Source organism: Salmo trutta, chromosome 6, assembly GCF_901001165.1.
Source record: "Salmo trutta chromosome 6, fSalTru1.1, whole genome shotgun sequence".
Classification (NCBI taxonomy): domain Eukaryota; kingdom Metazoa; phylum Chordata; class Actinopteri; order Salmoniformes; family Salmonidae; genus Salmo; species Salmo trutta.
Window position 1 is genome coordinate 53,826,183 of NC_042962.1, and position 17,027 is coordinate 53,843,209.

At 46.4% G+C, this 17,027-nt stretch overlaps 1 protein-coding gene across 3 annotated transcripts in view; it reads left to right on the forward strand.

The window, feature by feature from the left end:
* Positions 1–6,456: 6,456 nt before the first annotated feature.
* LOC115196293 (runt-related transcription factor 1-like) overlaps positions 6,457–17,027 on the forward strand; it is a 37,645-nt gene continuing 27,074 nt past the window's right edge. Inside the window, exons 1-2 of one of the 3 annotated variants that reach the window (XM_029756980.1) lie at positions 6,457–6,806; positions 7,575–7,775. In XM_029756980.1, the coding sequence (XP_029612840.1) occupies positions 6,626–6,806; positions 7,575–7,775 (382 nt within the window). In that variant the 5' untranslated portion in view covers positions 6,457–6,625. Of the gene's footprint in view, positions 6,807–7,574; positions 7,776–8,223; positions 8,241–17,027 lie in introns of those variants that run through there. The other 2 variants (XM_029756979.1, XM_029756982.1) reach the window with 2 other exon arrangements.

Sequence of the window (17,027 nt, forward strand, 5' to 3'; positions counted from 1 at the left end):
GGAGTGGGGGAGAGAGAGAGGGGGGAGAGATGGGGGAGTGGGGGAGAGAGAGAGGAGGGAGAAAGAGGGGGAGAGAGAGAGAAAGAAAGAAAGAACAAACAAACAGATTCTGCTGACAGTCATCATCTCATTAGCCTGCAAGACCCCACAGAGCTCAGCTTTCAGTGCGTGCCTGCGTGCGCGCATGCGTTTACTTACAGTGTCAAGTATTCTTCAGTGAATCGGTCTGCACAACAATCCAGCCCATGACTATGAACAATAAAATGCATTATGGTCTAGCAATCCCCCAAGGGTCAATTTGGATGCCATTTTGTTCTTTAGATTTCACAATACAATACAATATGTATAAAAGGAATGCTAAAATGCAGCCTACATTGTGCTATCTGTGTCCTCTATAGCAATGGGAAAACAGTTCAGTGGCAGTGAGACGTGACGCTGTGCTTTTCCTCACCTCTCCTTTGTCACCGTGGAGACAGGCAGGCAGGCTGAGCACAGTGTGAGCTCCTGAGCTCCCACAAGCCACGGCTATCTTAACCTCTGACCCCAGCCACTTACAGAGCATGTATAGTGGTTTAGGACATTAGTAGGGATCACAGTTCAAACCCCCGGGTGTGGACGGCTCTGGGTGCTAGCTGCCCAGAGCTGTCCAAGGTCAGCTTGCCGTCCTGATCAAGGATCAGCTTGCCGTCCTCAAATGGGAACCGTAGCCATTATGAAGGATGGCAAAACTGACCCCACATCAGCGTCTAGGGGAGGTCACCCTATTGGGAGTCGAGACGAGGAACAAACCAGAGATCTGACAACATGTTAAATATCAGGGTCTCCCACATCGAGGATGGAATTGTATCTATCAATCAACACTTCTGTTTGGCTGGGTCGCTAATGTCATGTTAGCAAGCAAATACATAGACAATCCCTTAACACTGTAGGTAAAGCATGTGGGATTAATAATGCCACAAGAAATAGTTTGATGAATGACTCTCGCTGCTTTAACTACTGATATGGGACCTTATGATGGGAAATAAATATTTGAGTTACAGTTTCCTCCAGTTCCATTATGATGAAACACACGCAAATGCTGATGATGAAACATGAATTCTCAGTACACATGCGCGTAATTAGTGGAGTCGTCACTGAGACGAATGTGTTTTCCTCTCCTCCGTCTGACTGTATTAGTGTCAACTAGGGCCTCGTCCCAACACAGTCTGAATGCTTCCTTTCTCCTCTCATCAAGCCTCCAATGACTGACAGACACAGGCACATAGGGGGATGGGCTTACATATGTTTGTAAGATGAGAGGGCCAGGTGTGGGTGACTCAGGGTGTGTGTGTGTGTGTGTGTGTGTGTGTGTGTGTGTGTGTGTGTGTGTGTGTGTGTGTGTGTGTGTGTGTGTGTGTGTGTGTGTGTGTTTCCAGTGTCTAGGAGGCGGTCTCTTACTGGAAGATTCTCCCTCCTGCCTGCTGAGTAATGAAAAGTCTGAGACTAAATGCTTCACATCACTCTGTGAGAGACACACACACACACACACACACACACACACACACACACTGAGACAAAGCGCTTCACATCTCAATGCGAGCAACACACACACACACACTTTTAACCAGTCGCCCCCTCATCCTAACGTTAGTATAACCGTCGGGGAACAAAAGGCCTTCTCTGTGCTCCCTGAATGGCAGGCCTGTTACACGATGCCTCATCCTCTGTCATGTGTTTGCCTGAGCAACAGGATGGCTAAACGATGGCTCATCCATGACTTCATCATGACAGGATGCTGAAATGGAAACCAGTACTGAATGGCTGTTGGTGTTTGTCTAGGAGTGTTTGTCAGAGAGAGAGAGAAGGGAGATCTTTAGAAGCGTTCAGTAGCGTTAGTTAATTGTTGTGGCTAAGACTTACTTTATGCACTCCTGTATTGACTATATAATAATAATACAAATAATAATAATCATTTGGAGGGTGCTTATATTTGTCCTATTTCACACATGTGTCTACAGCCTGGTCTCATAGACTATACGTAACATAGCAAATGTACATCCGGGACACTCAGTAGACAGTAGTATGATATGTTACGTTTGGTATGGTTATGTAAGACAGGTGGTTGGTTGGGGTGGATGGGTCACCGTCTAACAGGAAAGTCTAGCAACCCAAAGGTTGTGAGTTTAAATCTCATCACGGACAACTTTAGCATATTAGCAACTTTTCAACTACTTGTGTTTAACTACTTTGCAACTACTTAGCATGTTATCTAACCCTTCACCTAACCCTAACCCTTTTAGCTAACCCTTCCCCTGACCCTAACCTTAACCCTTTAACCTAACTCCTTAACTTAACCCAGGCAGCATCACATCCGACCGTGATTGGGAGTCCCATAGGGCGGCACACAATTGGCCCAGCGTCGTCCGGGTTTGGCCGGGGTAGGCCGTCATTGTAAATAAGAGTTTATTCTTAACTAACTTGCCTAGTTAAATAAAGGTTTGATTAAAAAAAAAATGAAACCCTAACCCCTATCCCAACTCTCCCTGAGAGCCTTGGAGAGTGGGGTCGTGACCAGGGTCAGCCAAAATCATTGTGTGTTTCCAGAATATAGGGCTCTAGAGATCAAAGCATTTCTGAATTCTTTGTTAAAGACACAAAAGAGGTTGCTCTCTCTCTCTCTCTCTCTCTCTCTCTCGCTCTCGCTCTCTCTCACTCTCGCTCTCTCTCTCTCTCTCTCACTTGTTCCCTCTCTATCACTCTCTTTTCTCTCTTACCTGTGAATATATGACACCAACTGTTTGAGCCCATGCCAAGCTGGTGACAGTTAAGTGTGTGTTGGTGGTTAAGATTACACACACACACACACACACACACACACACACACACACACACACACACACACACACACACACACACACACACACAGACACACACACACACACACACACACTGAGCTGCCAGTGTGTCACGCAGACTGCCAGTAAGTGATCTGACCCCTTGTCCTGTTACAGAAAGGGTTATTTAACACTCATTAACACGCACACACACTCATGCACACATACACACACACTCACTCACACACACACACACACACACACACACACACACACACACACACACACACACACACACACACATGCACGCACACACACACACACACACCACATACACACACACACCACCCCCGCTGAATGTCTGGGATTGTTTACAAGCCTGCTGGTTAAGTTGTTCCTTAGTAAGACTCAATGCCAAAACTCAGTGAGACCTTTTCCCAGTATTTTCTGCCTGCCTATTTCTTATGAAAACTATATTCCTTATATTATGATCTCTGTTCTACCATTCTAATGATGGTGTTATGTAGGCCTTCTAACAGAAGGGTCAAGTAAAGTGTTGAGTTCTCATCACTGTGGCATGTACAGACAACCATAGTATAAATGTCCACTCCCTCTCACCCTCTCCCTCACTCCCTCTCACCCTCTCCCTCACTCCCTCTCACCCTCTCCCTGACCTTATGGAAGAATCCCATCCATATTCTCCCAGATCTTCACTCTCCATCAGGTCAGCCAACCACAAGCCCTGATATTCCCAGACATCTCTGGATCCCACCACACCTATTGACCTGTGACCCCAGAATAATTCATAACAGATAAATGTTTTATTGTTGTGTACATTAATCATTTTTTAAATGTTCATGAACAGAAGAGAGAGAAGGAGAGAGAGAGATTGGAGTGGAGTATAGGGGGAGAGAGATACAGAGAGAGAGAGACGGGGGGGCACCTGCTGGGATTCCAGTGTGAGTGGGTGGGTGAGTCAGAAACCAGTCCCTCTCAGACAGACAGGACAGCACACTTTGAGAATTCCCCTCCTCTCTCTTTTTCTCTCTCGTTCCCTCTCTCTGACCTTGTCCTTCTCCTCCTGTCCTATAGCTCCTCTGTCTCCTTCTCCGCCCTTCCTCTTTTTTTTCTATCCTCCTCTTTCCTCCCTCTCTCTGCTCTGTGGGAGGGGAAGGTAGGGAGGTCCTGCAGCAGACCTAACCCAGCTGGGAGGGGCCGGGCCTGGGAGTCACGCTCAGGAAAGTCCCCTGCTTTCCCACCTCCATGAGCTCAACAGGCTGGGCCTCTTTACTATGGTATACCTGCTGAGCTGAGAGATTTACTCTCAGGATGATATATGTATAGCTTCATTTTACTACTGCACAATGTAGCTGCTATAGACTCACAATCTCTGCTGTTTTAATGGGTCCCATATTTATATAGGTATGCAGTGGTCCCACAGTATTGTATATCCTACTATCTTATATCCTACTTTTAAAGCGTCTCCTCCACACTTTTGTCCCAGGCCCAGGGGGTGGAAGCTGTGTCGTGGGAGCGCCATGGGCGGTTGTGCCTGTATGGAGAGGTCTCACTGACAGCTGTGTCTATCAGAAACATCCGCCTCTTCTCCAAATCTCTCTCTCTCCGGCTGATTTATTCTCCTTCTGCCTTATTCTTTCTCTTTATAGTCACTACATCTCTTCCACGTATCTCCGTCTCTCATCCCCCTCTCTGGCTGACATAAGACCCCACCCCGTCTGACCCCTGACCCCTTGACCCAGTCTGACCTCCAGATGACCCAGGAAGCTGCAGCTGGAGGTTGTGTTGTGTCTGTAGGGGGTCAAAGGTCATGCTAGTCCTGCTGTGTTCCCTCAGCGCGTCTCAGAGTCTTCCGTTTGGGCTCGGACTACATTGAGACGAAGACAGATCGGATTCTTCAGGAAGTATACTGTATCTATGCATGTGTGTATATTAAACTTAAGGCAGAGAGGGCGGGGACGCAGCTGTCTCGGCCAACTGATGACATCCACACCCGCTCACCCTTCCCTCCCTCTCACCCCTGAAGCCTGAGGGGCGTGTCTAAGGTGAGATTGGAGGCATGGTGGTACAGGTGTGGGGGGTGGGGGTGATTTGGTCCCGCCCCCTAAACAATGCAATTTCAGCCTTCATTAGAGCAGGTGTACACTGACCTGGACACGCTCACACACTCACATCCCAGCCCTACAATTAACCCCAACACACACACACTCACATCCCAGCCCTACAATTAACCCCAACACACACACACTCACATCCCAGCCCTACAATTAACCCCAACACACACACACTCACATCCCAGCCCTACAATTAACCCCAACACACACACACTCACATCCCAGCCCTACAATTAACCCCAACACACACACACTCACATCCCAGCCCTACAATTAACCCCAACACACACACACACACTCACATCCCAGCCCTACAATTAACCCCAACACACACACACTCACATCCCAGCCCTACTATTGAAATCAACAGACAAACACATATACACACGTGTTCAGATAAATGCAACTAGCTCTCACAGTCTCACGTCAGAATTAGACGTTCAACCATGTTTCTCAAACTTCAAAGTTGTTGCAAACGTCAAATTTCGAAGTGTTTAAGGTTAAGCTTAGGCACTAACTCCTAATGGTTAAGGTAAGGGTTAAGGTTTGGGATAGGCTTAAAACAAAAATATCAAAAACAATTCAAACTTGCAATCTTTGGAATCAGAGGCAGATGCTTACATCCTCGTCCACAACACCCTAGCAAAACTGAAACCTACTTGAAGGTAACAGCACTCACTGTTGCCCCTAGTGGCCGGTTTCCACATCATCTCCTGACGTCCTCAGATATGGATGGACGTCCAATACTGACTTTTATCACGGTGACCTGGCTGGATAAACCACCCTCATCAGAACAAGGTCGAGGCTTGACGAAACCGTGGCCATAGAAGTCGATAGAACTTTTCTAGTTTAGTGGTAGATAGTTTAGTTAACCCGCAGAGCAGTTTGACGTTTTCTTTACATGACTGAATGGTGGCTTACAGGAGTAGAGTATGAAACTGTCAGAAAGCACATCATTAGGTGACAGTTGAATACTCTTCACATCCAGGAAACAGTGTTACACTCGTTTGTGGCCACATCCTCCCTCTCTTTCTCTCTGTCTTCCCCCTCCTTTACTTTCACTCTCACACTCTCTACTTCCCTGCTATCTAGCTCTTTCACTTGCTCCCTCTCCTTTTCCCCTCTCTCTCTCTCCCGCTCTTTCTCTATCATCCTGTCACAACATGAGGAAATGGGACTGTGATATGAAAAGATGGCATGTAAATTGTGCGAGGCTTCAGGTGCCCAAACCGTCACACAAACAAACACACACACACACACACACAGGGGTAATTGTGTGTCCTCCTGGAGAGAGATTTGCATGGGTAGGCTTTGTGTGGGTGACACACCTTTCTCTCTTTCTAAATACACACATGCTCACCCTTTCTCTCTCTCTCTCTCTCTCTCTCGCTCTCTCTCTCGCTCTCTCTCTCTCTCTTTTGCAAAAACCACAGACAAACACAGGCACACACGCTCTCTCTCTCCCTCTCTCTCTTTAACCTCTCTCCCTCTCTCTGTCTCTCTCTCCCTCTGTCTCTCTCTAAACTGTAGCCACAGTCACTTCCCCAGTGCTAACAGTTGGTCAGGCAGAGGGCAGGTGGGGTGGCTGAGTAAAGCCACAATACCAGATTAAAACAAAACAAAACAACGCCACAAAAAGAGAGCCGCTCACTCCGAGGATCACGTGACCGTCCTCGCCCAATGGGCTTGAGCCCTGGCTCTTTTTTCCTCGAAGGGGAACAGTTGAAGCCGCCGCTGGGGTTTGGAGAGACTGACCGTGGTCCAACCACTCGACCACAAACCAGAGCTGTGACCAGACAGGAGGCGGCTACAATCCAATCACCGCCGGAGAGAGGAGGGAGAGAGAAGGAGCTAGAAACAGGTAAAGAAAGACAGTGAAAGAGAGAAAAGAGTAAGGAGGATAAGTGAGAACGAGAAAGAGAGGAGGGAGAGTAAGGAGTGTGTGAGAGAGAGAGAGAGAGAGAAAGACAGAGAGAAAGAGAGAGAGAGAGAGATTGGCAAGGTTGGATTACAGCGTGTGACTCAGCCAGAGGTTAGTGATCCTCTGAAACCACAGGGAGGGACTACCTCACCACCTCTCATCCCAGGATCAGGCCACTTCTGGAGGGTAAGAGCCCTTAAACCGCAGCCTCCTCCACCCAGCGGACACCAGCCCTGGTCCCAGAGAACTACAGAGTGTATGTAATGCTTCTGTTCCAGTTCAGCACTAACACATCTGATTCAGCTGATCAACTAATCATCAAGACCTTGGATGGTTGAATCAGCTGTGTTATTGCTGGGCTGGAACAAACATAGCTCTCTCTCAAGGAGTTGGTGCACACCACCACCATAGCCCCTCAGGGATCCAGGGCTTTGGGGTCCCTGAGCTCTGTTCTTTACCCAGGGAGAGAGCATCTTCCCTGCATCGCCAACCTGGGGTGACCTGGGGGTCAGGAATGGGGAGTGTTTTGTGTTTTAGAGTTTGCTGTGCATTTATAAAGCCGTGATCATCTCTACATAGCAGTTCCACAGTTCCATCAAGATGTGGTCGGTTGTGTTGTGATGTTTTCTGTATTGATGTTGATCTGTGGGTGGGAGAACTTTAACTGATTCTCTCTGACCCTGTGGCCTGTGTGTGTTTGCATGTCAGGAATCAGTTTTGAAACCCCCCCCCGTCCAAATAAAGAAGAGGAAGGAGGAACGGATCAGAACACCGGAGCACTGGACATAGCAGAGAACCGTGTGTTCCAGAAGTGTGGTAGCGTTGCTAGGACTTTTACCGGGAGCGTTGCCATGGCATCAAACAGCATCTTTGAATCCATGTCATCCTACCAGCCATGCTTCATCAGGGGTGAGTGCAGACGTACAGTAGATGTGTGTATGGGTATTGTTGTTCTGGTTGCTATTTTTTATTATTTTTTTTGCCCCCTTTTTTCTCCCCAATTTCGTGGTATCCAATTGGTAGTTACAGTCTTGTCTCATCGCTGCAACTCCCGTACGGACTCGGGAGAGGCGAAGGTCGAGAGCCATGCGTACTCTGAAACACAACCCAACCTAGCCGCACTGCTTCTTGACACATTTCACATCCAACCCGGAAGCCAGCCGCACCAATGTGTCGGAGGAAACACCGTACACCTGGCGACCTGGTCAGCGTGCACTGCGCCCGGCCCGCCACAGGAGTCGCTAGTGCGCGATGAGACAAGGATATCCCTGCCGGCCAAACCCTCCCTACTGGTTGCTATTTTACTGTCGTTTTTACATCTTGTGGCTGGATCTGAAAACCACAGATCTGAGGATTAGTGTGTTGTTTTATCTGGTGAGTCTAGACTATGAGCTATAATACAACACACACCTCAGACTATTGGAACGTCTCTTCCACACAGCACTCTACTGTTCCAGCTGATCTCTGGGTAAGCTTGATGTGCACCAACTCTTTACCACAAAGAACCACATGAACCACTCCTGTACTGTGAAATATCTTTGAGATGTGGGGTTTGTGGTGTCGACTGTGTGTTGGGGGGCTTTGTAATTGCTTTAAGTCAAACAATATTGAGAAGTGAGGAGAAGAGAGAGGAGGGGAAGAGAGAGGGAGGAGAGAGGAGGGAGGAGAGAGGGAGGCGAGAGAGGGGAGGAGAGAGGAGGGAGGAGAGAGGAGGGAAGAGAGAGGGAGGAGAGAGGATGCATTCCTGCCTGCTGTGTAAGTCAACACTCACCATCTCCAGACACTGCAGCTGTCCCACGTAGTTAGTGTGTGTGTGTGTGTGTGTGTGTGTGTGTGTGTGTGTGTGTGTGTGTGTGTGTGTGTGTGTGTGTGTGTGCGCGCGATTTTAGAAACTTGCAGATGTGACTTTCTTTTTTCCGTTATCCTCGTTCCTGTTTGGAGCTCACCTCACCTCGGCTCACTTCTGTTTTCTCCTCAGAGCAGTTAGTGAACGAGAGCATATGTCATGTATCTACCTCCTCTACGGAAAGTAGAGACAGTGGGTGACAAAGAACCAGGTGTGAGAAAAAGAGTTGACAAGCTCTTGCCTTATGGCCCAAAATAATATCTCTGTTAGCTGAGAAAAAGTTAGCTCTGACATCAACATGGAGTCAAGTCACATAATTGAGTGAGCAGGCACTTCGTTGTAGTCTATTTCTGAGAAAAAGCTCGAGATGGGATCCTGAGTTTCCTGCCGCATTTTGTGTGTGTGTGTGTGTGTGTGTGTGTGTGTGCTGAGCTTCTCTCTGTAGAAGTTGTCAGTTAGCACAGGAAGTGTATCTGCAGGACCCGATGCAGGTTCACACACAGGAACATGCATAAGTGTGTGTGATAACTTTCTCAGACAGAGATATGAAAAGACGATGAAAAATCCAGTGGTTCCCAGTAGTGTGTTGTGGTTGTGGTATTTGTTTTTACTTGTGTGTGTCTTTCTCTGTGTGTGTGTGTGTGTGTGTGTGTGTGTGTGTGTGTGTGTGTGTGTGTGTGTGTGTGTGTGTGTGTGTGTGTGTGTGTGTGTAACAAACTCTCACAGTCTCACTGCAGAATTTCAAAGTGTTTTGTTTCTCCTGCTACTCTGTATCGTTCCATTTCTCCAAAGGTCACATGTCGAAGTTAAGGGTTAAGTTTAGTCACTCATTCTGAATGGTTAAGGTAAGAGGTAAGGTTTGGGATAGGGTTAAAACTAAAAATACAAAAAGAGTGTCCACGACTTGAATGGAACACACAACCTTTTGATCCAGAAAATTGATCCAATTTTGATGTCAATCTTGAGCGATCTCCCTGGTGTGTGTGTGTTTGTGTGTGTGTGTGCATGCATGCGTGTATACACACATGAAAAATGTACTACCGGTTATGGAAAATTTGCTCTTTTAGTATTTCTCCAGTAGGTTTCCTGAAGGAGAAAGCTTCCACTTCTATGTCAAAGATAATAAAACAAAAACACCATAGTAAATACTACATTATACTACAAACTGCATAAACACTACATTAATTACTATAGTATGTACTACAGTTCTTTTAATACAGTATTTAAACTATAGTTAACTGTAAATACTACAGTATACTACAGTATACTGTAGTCCGCAAAAACACTAGTATACTATAGTATTTGTGAATGTGTGTGTGTGTGTGTGTGTGTGTGTGTGTGTGTGTGTGTGTGTGTGTGTGTGTGTGTGTGTGTGTGTGTGTGTGTGTGTGATCACTGTGTGGTCAGTTAGTCTTCAGTTAGGGTCTAATCTCTCTCTTGTCTCAGTCTCACACCACCGAGGTTTTGTCCTGAAAGATAAAACGTGTTCTATGGAGACGGACAGATAAACTTCACAACTTTCTGTTCCTACTCCGTTCCCTACTCACACAAACACCAAAACCTCGTACTCAATGTTCTTAACCTCGCTTCTCATTTCAGCCTGACCTTTGACCTTCATCTCTCTCTCTCTCCTCCTCTTCTCCTCTCCATCCATTCCGTCTCTCCATCCTCCCTCCTTTCCCACTTGTTCATGCACCATATTTCTCTATGTGGTCTGCATCAAACTTGTAGTTCTGAAGGTTGTTTTGCTGCTTTTCTGTCACCCAACGAGGGGCGATTTACGTCTCGCAACCCCTTGACCCTGGCTTCTCTCTGGGTCTCTCGGCCCGCGACCTGCCTGCCAGGCCCTGATACACACACACACACACACACTCACTCATACTCTCTCACACACCTCAGTGAGGGGTCTGTACAGGCCTGATTGTGGTTATCAGGGGCCTCCAGGACCAGCAGGAGGAAACAGAGCGAGAGGAGAGCTGGGGCCTGCTACATACTGATTCACGCATACAGGGGATGCTCTCTCACACATGCACACACACAAGCACACACGCACACAGTGCAGCACAGTACATTTCATGCTCTGTCTCAAGAGCATAGTGACACCCAAAAATACATACACACACATACATCTCTCTGTTATGGCAGGTGTGTGTATGGGGGCACAGGGAGAGAGGGGTGACAGAGAGGATATGGGTGATGGAGAGAGGCAGGCCAGATATGCTGGGTTTTAAGAGAGATGTGTTTGAGGGGGAGGCGAGGGATGTAGTGGGGTGGATGGGATTGAACCTTGTCCCTTGAAATGGGCAAACAGAGCCCCCCTTCCTTCTCGTGCTTATTTACTCATTATGTGTTTTAGCATGCGTGTGTGAAACTGTATGTGTGAGGCCATGTAATTTGCATGTCTGTGTTTGTGTGTCTCTATTGAGTGTTCTGTCCCTGTGGCCCCCACTGGGTCTCTGTGTTTCTAATAGAGTACCTCTACATAACTGGTCCCTGTACAGCCCTGCTGGGTTACCACTTCCCCAGGCCTAGAGACCCAGCCATGGCTCTATGTGTTGGACCAGACCGACCGAGGCAGAGCCCTCTGTTTTTCAATAAGAAAAATCTGCCTGTGAAGTCATGGAAATGGAACCAAATACCCACGAATCAGGAATTGCTACAGTTGTATTGATTCCGATAGATATGCAAACAGATGCAGTAAAGGTATTGATAGAACGGTTCTCCACAGAGTCCGCCTGAGTCCTACAGTATCTATGGTCTTGGGACTGCGGCTGGAGGCAGGGTTATTGAGCAGCTCTGGACAAACAGACAGACAGAGAGACAGACCGTCCACTATCGAGCGTCAGTGTCCAGGCCAAGGTATTGACCGCTGCCTCTCTCGCTGGACAAGGTACATTAAGACACCAGAGCAGAGAGGAACGTGGTGCCCTTACCTCTGCTGTGCTGTCCGATGGAAGAGACTTAGGGACAGGCACCTGGTCAGATTGGCGTGTGTGTGTGTGTGTGTGTGTGTGTGTGTGTGTGTGTGTGTGTGTGTGTGTGTGTGCGTGCGTGCGTGCGTGCGTGCGTGCGTGCGTGCGTGCGTGCGTGCGTGCGTGCGTGCGTGTGTGCGTGCGTGCGTGTGTGTGCGTGTGCGTACAGAGATGAACGTGGAGCCATTACGAGTAGACGCTATCCGATAGACACTGTCCTGTAGTAGACAGAAGAAAGGAAGAAATAGAGGGATTGAGTCCAGTGGTGGAAAAAGTACTCAACCGTCATACTTGAGTAAAAGTAAAGATACCTTAATAGAAAATGACTCAAGTAAAAGTGAGTCGCCCAGTAAAATTCTCCTTGAGTAAAAGTCTGAAAGAATTTGGTTTAAAATATACTTAAGTATCAAAAGTAAATAGAATTGCTAAAATGTACTTAAGTATCAAAAGTCAAAGTAAAACCATGTCAAATTCCTTATATTAAGCAAACAAGACGGCACAATTGTATATTTTTATTTTTATTGATGGATAGCCAGAGGCACACTTCAACACTCAAAGTACAACAAAGTATTTGTGTTAGTGAGTCCACCAGATCAGAGGCAGTAGAGATGACCAGGGATGTTCTCTTGATAAGTGTGTGAATTGGACAATTTTCCTGTCAAAATGTAACAAGTACTTTTGGGTGTCAGGGAAAATGTATGGAGTAAAAAGTACATTATTTTCTTCAGGAATGTAGTGAAGGAAAAGTAAAAGTTGTCAAAAATATAAATAGTAAATTACAGATACCCCCCAAAACTACTTAAGTAGTACTTTAAAGTACATGAAACAGAAGGTGTGAGTCTATATGAAACAAAGGGATTGAGTCTATATAAAACAGAGGGTTTGAGTCTATATGAAATAGAGGAATTGAGTCTATATGAAACAGAGGGATTGAGTCTATATAAAACAGAGGGTTTGAGTCTATATGAAATAGAGGGATTGAGTCTATATGAAACAGAGGGTTTGAGTCTATGTGAAACAGAGGGATTGAGTCTATGTGAAACAGAGGGATTGAGTCTATATAAAACAGAGGGTTTGAGTCTATATGAAACAGAGGGATTGAGTCTATGTGAAACAGAGGGATTGAGTCTATGTGAAACAGAGGGATTGAGTCTATATAAAACAGAGGGTTTGAGTCTATATGAAATAGAGGGATTGAGTCTATGTGAAACAGAGGGATTGAGTCTATGTGAAACAGAGGGATTGAGTCTATGTGAAACAGAGGGGTTGAGTCTATATGAAACAGAGGGATTGAGTCTATATGAAACAGAGGGATTGAGTCTATATGAAATAGAGGAATTGAGTCTATATAAAACAGAGGGATTGAGTCTATGTGAAACAGAGGGGTTCAGTCTATATAAAACAGAGGGATTAAGTCTATGTGAAGCAGAAGATTTTAGTCTATGTGAAACAGAGGGATTGAGTCTATATAAAACAGAGGGATTGAGTCTATATAAAACAGAGGAATTGAGTCTATGTGAAACAGAGGGGTTCAGTCTATATAAAACAGAGGGATTAAGTCTATGTGAAGCAGAAGATTTGAGTCTATATGAAACAGAGGGATTGAGTCTATATAAAACAGAGGGATTGAGTCTATGTGAAGCAGAGGGGTTGAGTCTATATAAAACAGAGGGGTTCAGTCTATATAAAACAGAGGGGTCCAGTCTATATAAAACAGGTATGAGTATGTATAAAACAGAGGAATTGAATCTATATAAAACAGAGCACTTAATACTAATGCCTTTGTCATAGAAAGCCAAGCAAAGGCGACAGTGGCAAGGATAAACTCTCTCTGCAGTTATTGCTGTTGAAAATAGTTCACTGTGAAATATTTGGATGGGAGGTTGGTGCAAGTATGTGTGTGTGGAAGGGGGGGGGTTGTTCTGTAAGATTGTGAAACCACAGAGTGTGTTTGGTGGGGCTGATAAGTAGAGATGCAGTCAGACTTTACCCTCCTCCTCTCTCCCCCTCCTCCTCTCCCTCCTCCTCTCTCCCCCTCTCTATCTCCCTCCTCCTCTCCCTCCTCTTCTCCCTCCTCTTCTCTCTTCCTGTTGCCAGACATTCTGGTGTGAAGGGTGAAAAATAACGGTATCCGTCAGTCTGTCTGTACACTCACATTAACTCTCTCTGTTTCTCTCTCTCTCTCTCTCACACACACACACACACACACACACACACACACACACACACACACACACACACACACACACAAAGGGCTTTATTCAATGCGTATCACAGAAGTTCTGCGTTACAGCGTGATAGAAATGTACAGGAAACGTTCCGGCGTTAGCAGCGACAGCATTCATGGTAAACGCTGGATATCGTAAATTCCCTTCACATTTCTATTGGGCTGTAAGGCTTCAGCGATCCTGATTGAATAGAACCCTAACACTCTGTGGTACTGTGGTAGTAAAGCTGTGGGTAATAGAGTCCTAACACTCTGTGGTGCTGTGGTAGTAAAGCTGTGGGTAATAGAGCCCTAACTCTCTGTGGTGCTGTGGTAGTAAAGCTGTGGGTAATAGAGCCCTAACACTCTGTGGTGCTGTGGTAGTAAAGCTGTGGGTAATAGAGCCCTAACACTCTGTGGTGCTGTGGTAGTAAAGCTGTGGGTAATAGAGCCCTAATTCTCTGTGGTGCTGTGGTAGTAAAGCTGTGGGTAATAGAGTCCTAACTCTCTGTGGTGCTGTGGTAGTAAAGCTGTGGGTAATAGAGCCCTAACTCTCTGTGGTGCTGTGGTAGTAAAGCTGTGGGTAATAGAGCCCTAACTCTCTGTGGTGCTGTGGTAGTAAAGCTGTGGGTAATAGAGTCCTAACACTCTGTGGTGCTGTGGTAGTAAAGCTGTGGGTAATAGAGTCCTAACTCTCTGTGGTGCTGTGGTAGTAAAGCTGTGGGTAATAGAGCCCTAACTCTCTGTGGTGCTGTGGTAGTAAAGCTGTGGGTAATAGAGTCCTAACTCTCTGTGGTGCTGTGGTAGTAAAGCTGTGGGTAATAGAGCCCTAACACTCTGTGGTGCTGTGGTAGTAAAGCTGTGGGTAATAGAGTCCTAACTCTCTGTGGTGCTGTGGTAGTAAAGCTGTGGGTAATAGAGCCCTAACTCTCTGTGGTGCTGTGGTAGTAAAGCTGTGGGTAATAGAGCCCTAACTCTCTGTGGTGCTGTGGTAGTAAAGCTGTGGGTAATAGAGCCCTAACTCTCTGTGGTGCTGTGGTAGTAAAGCTGTGGGTAATAGAGCCCTAACACTCTGTGGTGCTGTGGTAGTAAAGCTGTGGGTAATAGAGCCCTAACTCTCTGTGGTGCTGTGGTAGTAAAGCTGTGGGTAAAGCAGTTCTGTGTGTATCAGCAGTAGTAGGCAGACTGTGGTAACATAGAGAGGTGACTGTGGCTAACCAGAATGGCTAACCCATATGCAAAACAGATGGCTCACTCTGTCTATCTTTCTATTCTCTCTCACACACTAACATAGTACACACACACACACACACACACACACACACACACACACACACACACACACAACAGAGCACTTTCACAGAGCTGTTTCCTGAGATGTCCTTTGATTGACAGGCCTTGGGGATACTTTCATCTAAGGCAACAGTTACATTATTGTGTGTGTGTGTGTGTGTGTGTATTACGTCCTTGTCTCCTAACGGCTCCTTACACACACAGCTGCTCTGCTTCCTTCCCCTTCACTCTCCTCTATCTGTTCACCATTACAGCAAGGACAGCAACACTATTCAATACAGGCACTAGGCCACTCACAGAGAGGGTCGACCAACAGACTGTCATCACTTTGTGTTTGTGTGAGGAAGATGATGTACAGCACAGTGAGTCATTGTAACCCATAGTAAGGCATTATGAGAACACACAAAACACTGCTTTACATGGGAAACATTTTCATAACTGCTAATTAAGAGATCTGGCCTCTCCCTCTTGCTTGCTCTCTCTATCTCTGTCTATCTCAACATGTGTCTCACTCTTTCTGTCTCTCTCTGTCTCTCTCTATCTATCTCAATATGTCTCACTCTCTCCGTCTCTCTCTGTCTCTCTCGCTGTCTCTCTCTGTCTCTATCTCTGTCTATCTCAATATGTCTCACTCTTTCTGTCTCTCTCTGTCTCTCTCTATCTCTGTCTATCTCAATATGTGTCTCACTCTTTCTGTCTGTCTCTATCTCTCTCTCTCTCTCCGTCTCTCTCTGTATCTCTCACTGTCTCTCTCTATCTCTGTCTATCTCAACATGTGTCTCACTCTTTCTGTCTGTCTCTATCTCTCTCTCTCCTGTCCCTGGAAATCTATTTGTCAGACAAATGACTCAGATGTAGATAAGTTCAAAGTCACGTACACACACACATTCTCTCCCACATGCATACTGTGCATCTGTGCTTCATCCTCGTCTAGATCATTGTTCATTGAGGACTAGTAACTCTGTGATAGGCCCAACAGCAAGACTCTAGCTCATTGGGCTAACACGCTCATATATCTAGCAGATGACCCAAGCTTCTATACCCGGTCAGTCACATGTCAAACATATGCCATGTCTGATGTAACTATGTGTAAGTGAACACGGCCCTGGGTTAGGGTTAGTATCTGGGCCAGCCACGGTGACTTGGTTTATATGTCTGTCTGACTGACCATGTCTGCTAGAGGAATTAGGTGTTTTGATTTAGCTCTTCATGATTCTGCTACACACACACACCACACACCACACCACACACCACACCACACCACACACACCACACACACACCACACCACACACACACCACACACACCACACCACACACCGCACACACACCACACCACACACACACCATACCACACCACACACACACCATACCACAGACACACCACACCACACACACGCATCAAGGTAGTTTAGCTCCACCTGTTTCTGCGCTGTCATCTGTGCGCCGAGCATACTCTGTGAGCTATGCCTAATCACACACACACACACACACACACACACACACACACACACAACACCACACACAACCACACACACCACACACACACACACACACACACACACACACACACAGCAGACTATGTTTAGTCCCAGCGCCGGACATACAAACACACCAATAAATGCATGCTGGGATACACAAGCATAGACATACTGGTAGACACATAGACAGACATACTAACTCACTGTCAGAGACTTGCAGACATGGACAAACACATACACATATAAACACATACACACACTCTGGCCTCAGTCGCCCTGCTATCTGGCTACACTAAAATCACAAGTACTTTCCTCTATTCATTTCTGCTCCTTTTGTCCTCTCTGTCTCTCTCTCCTCTCCCTCT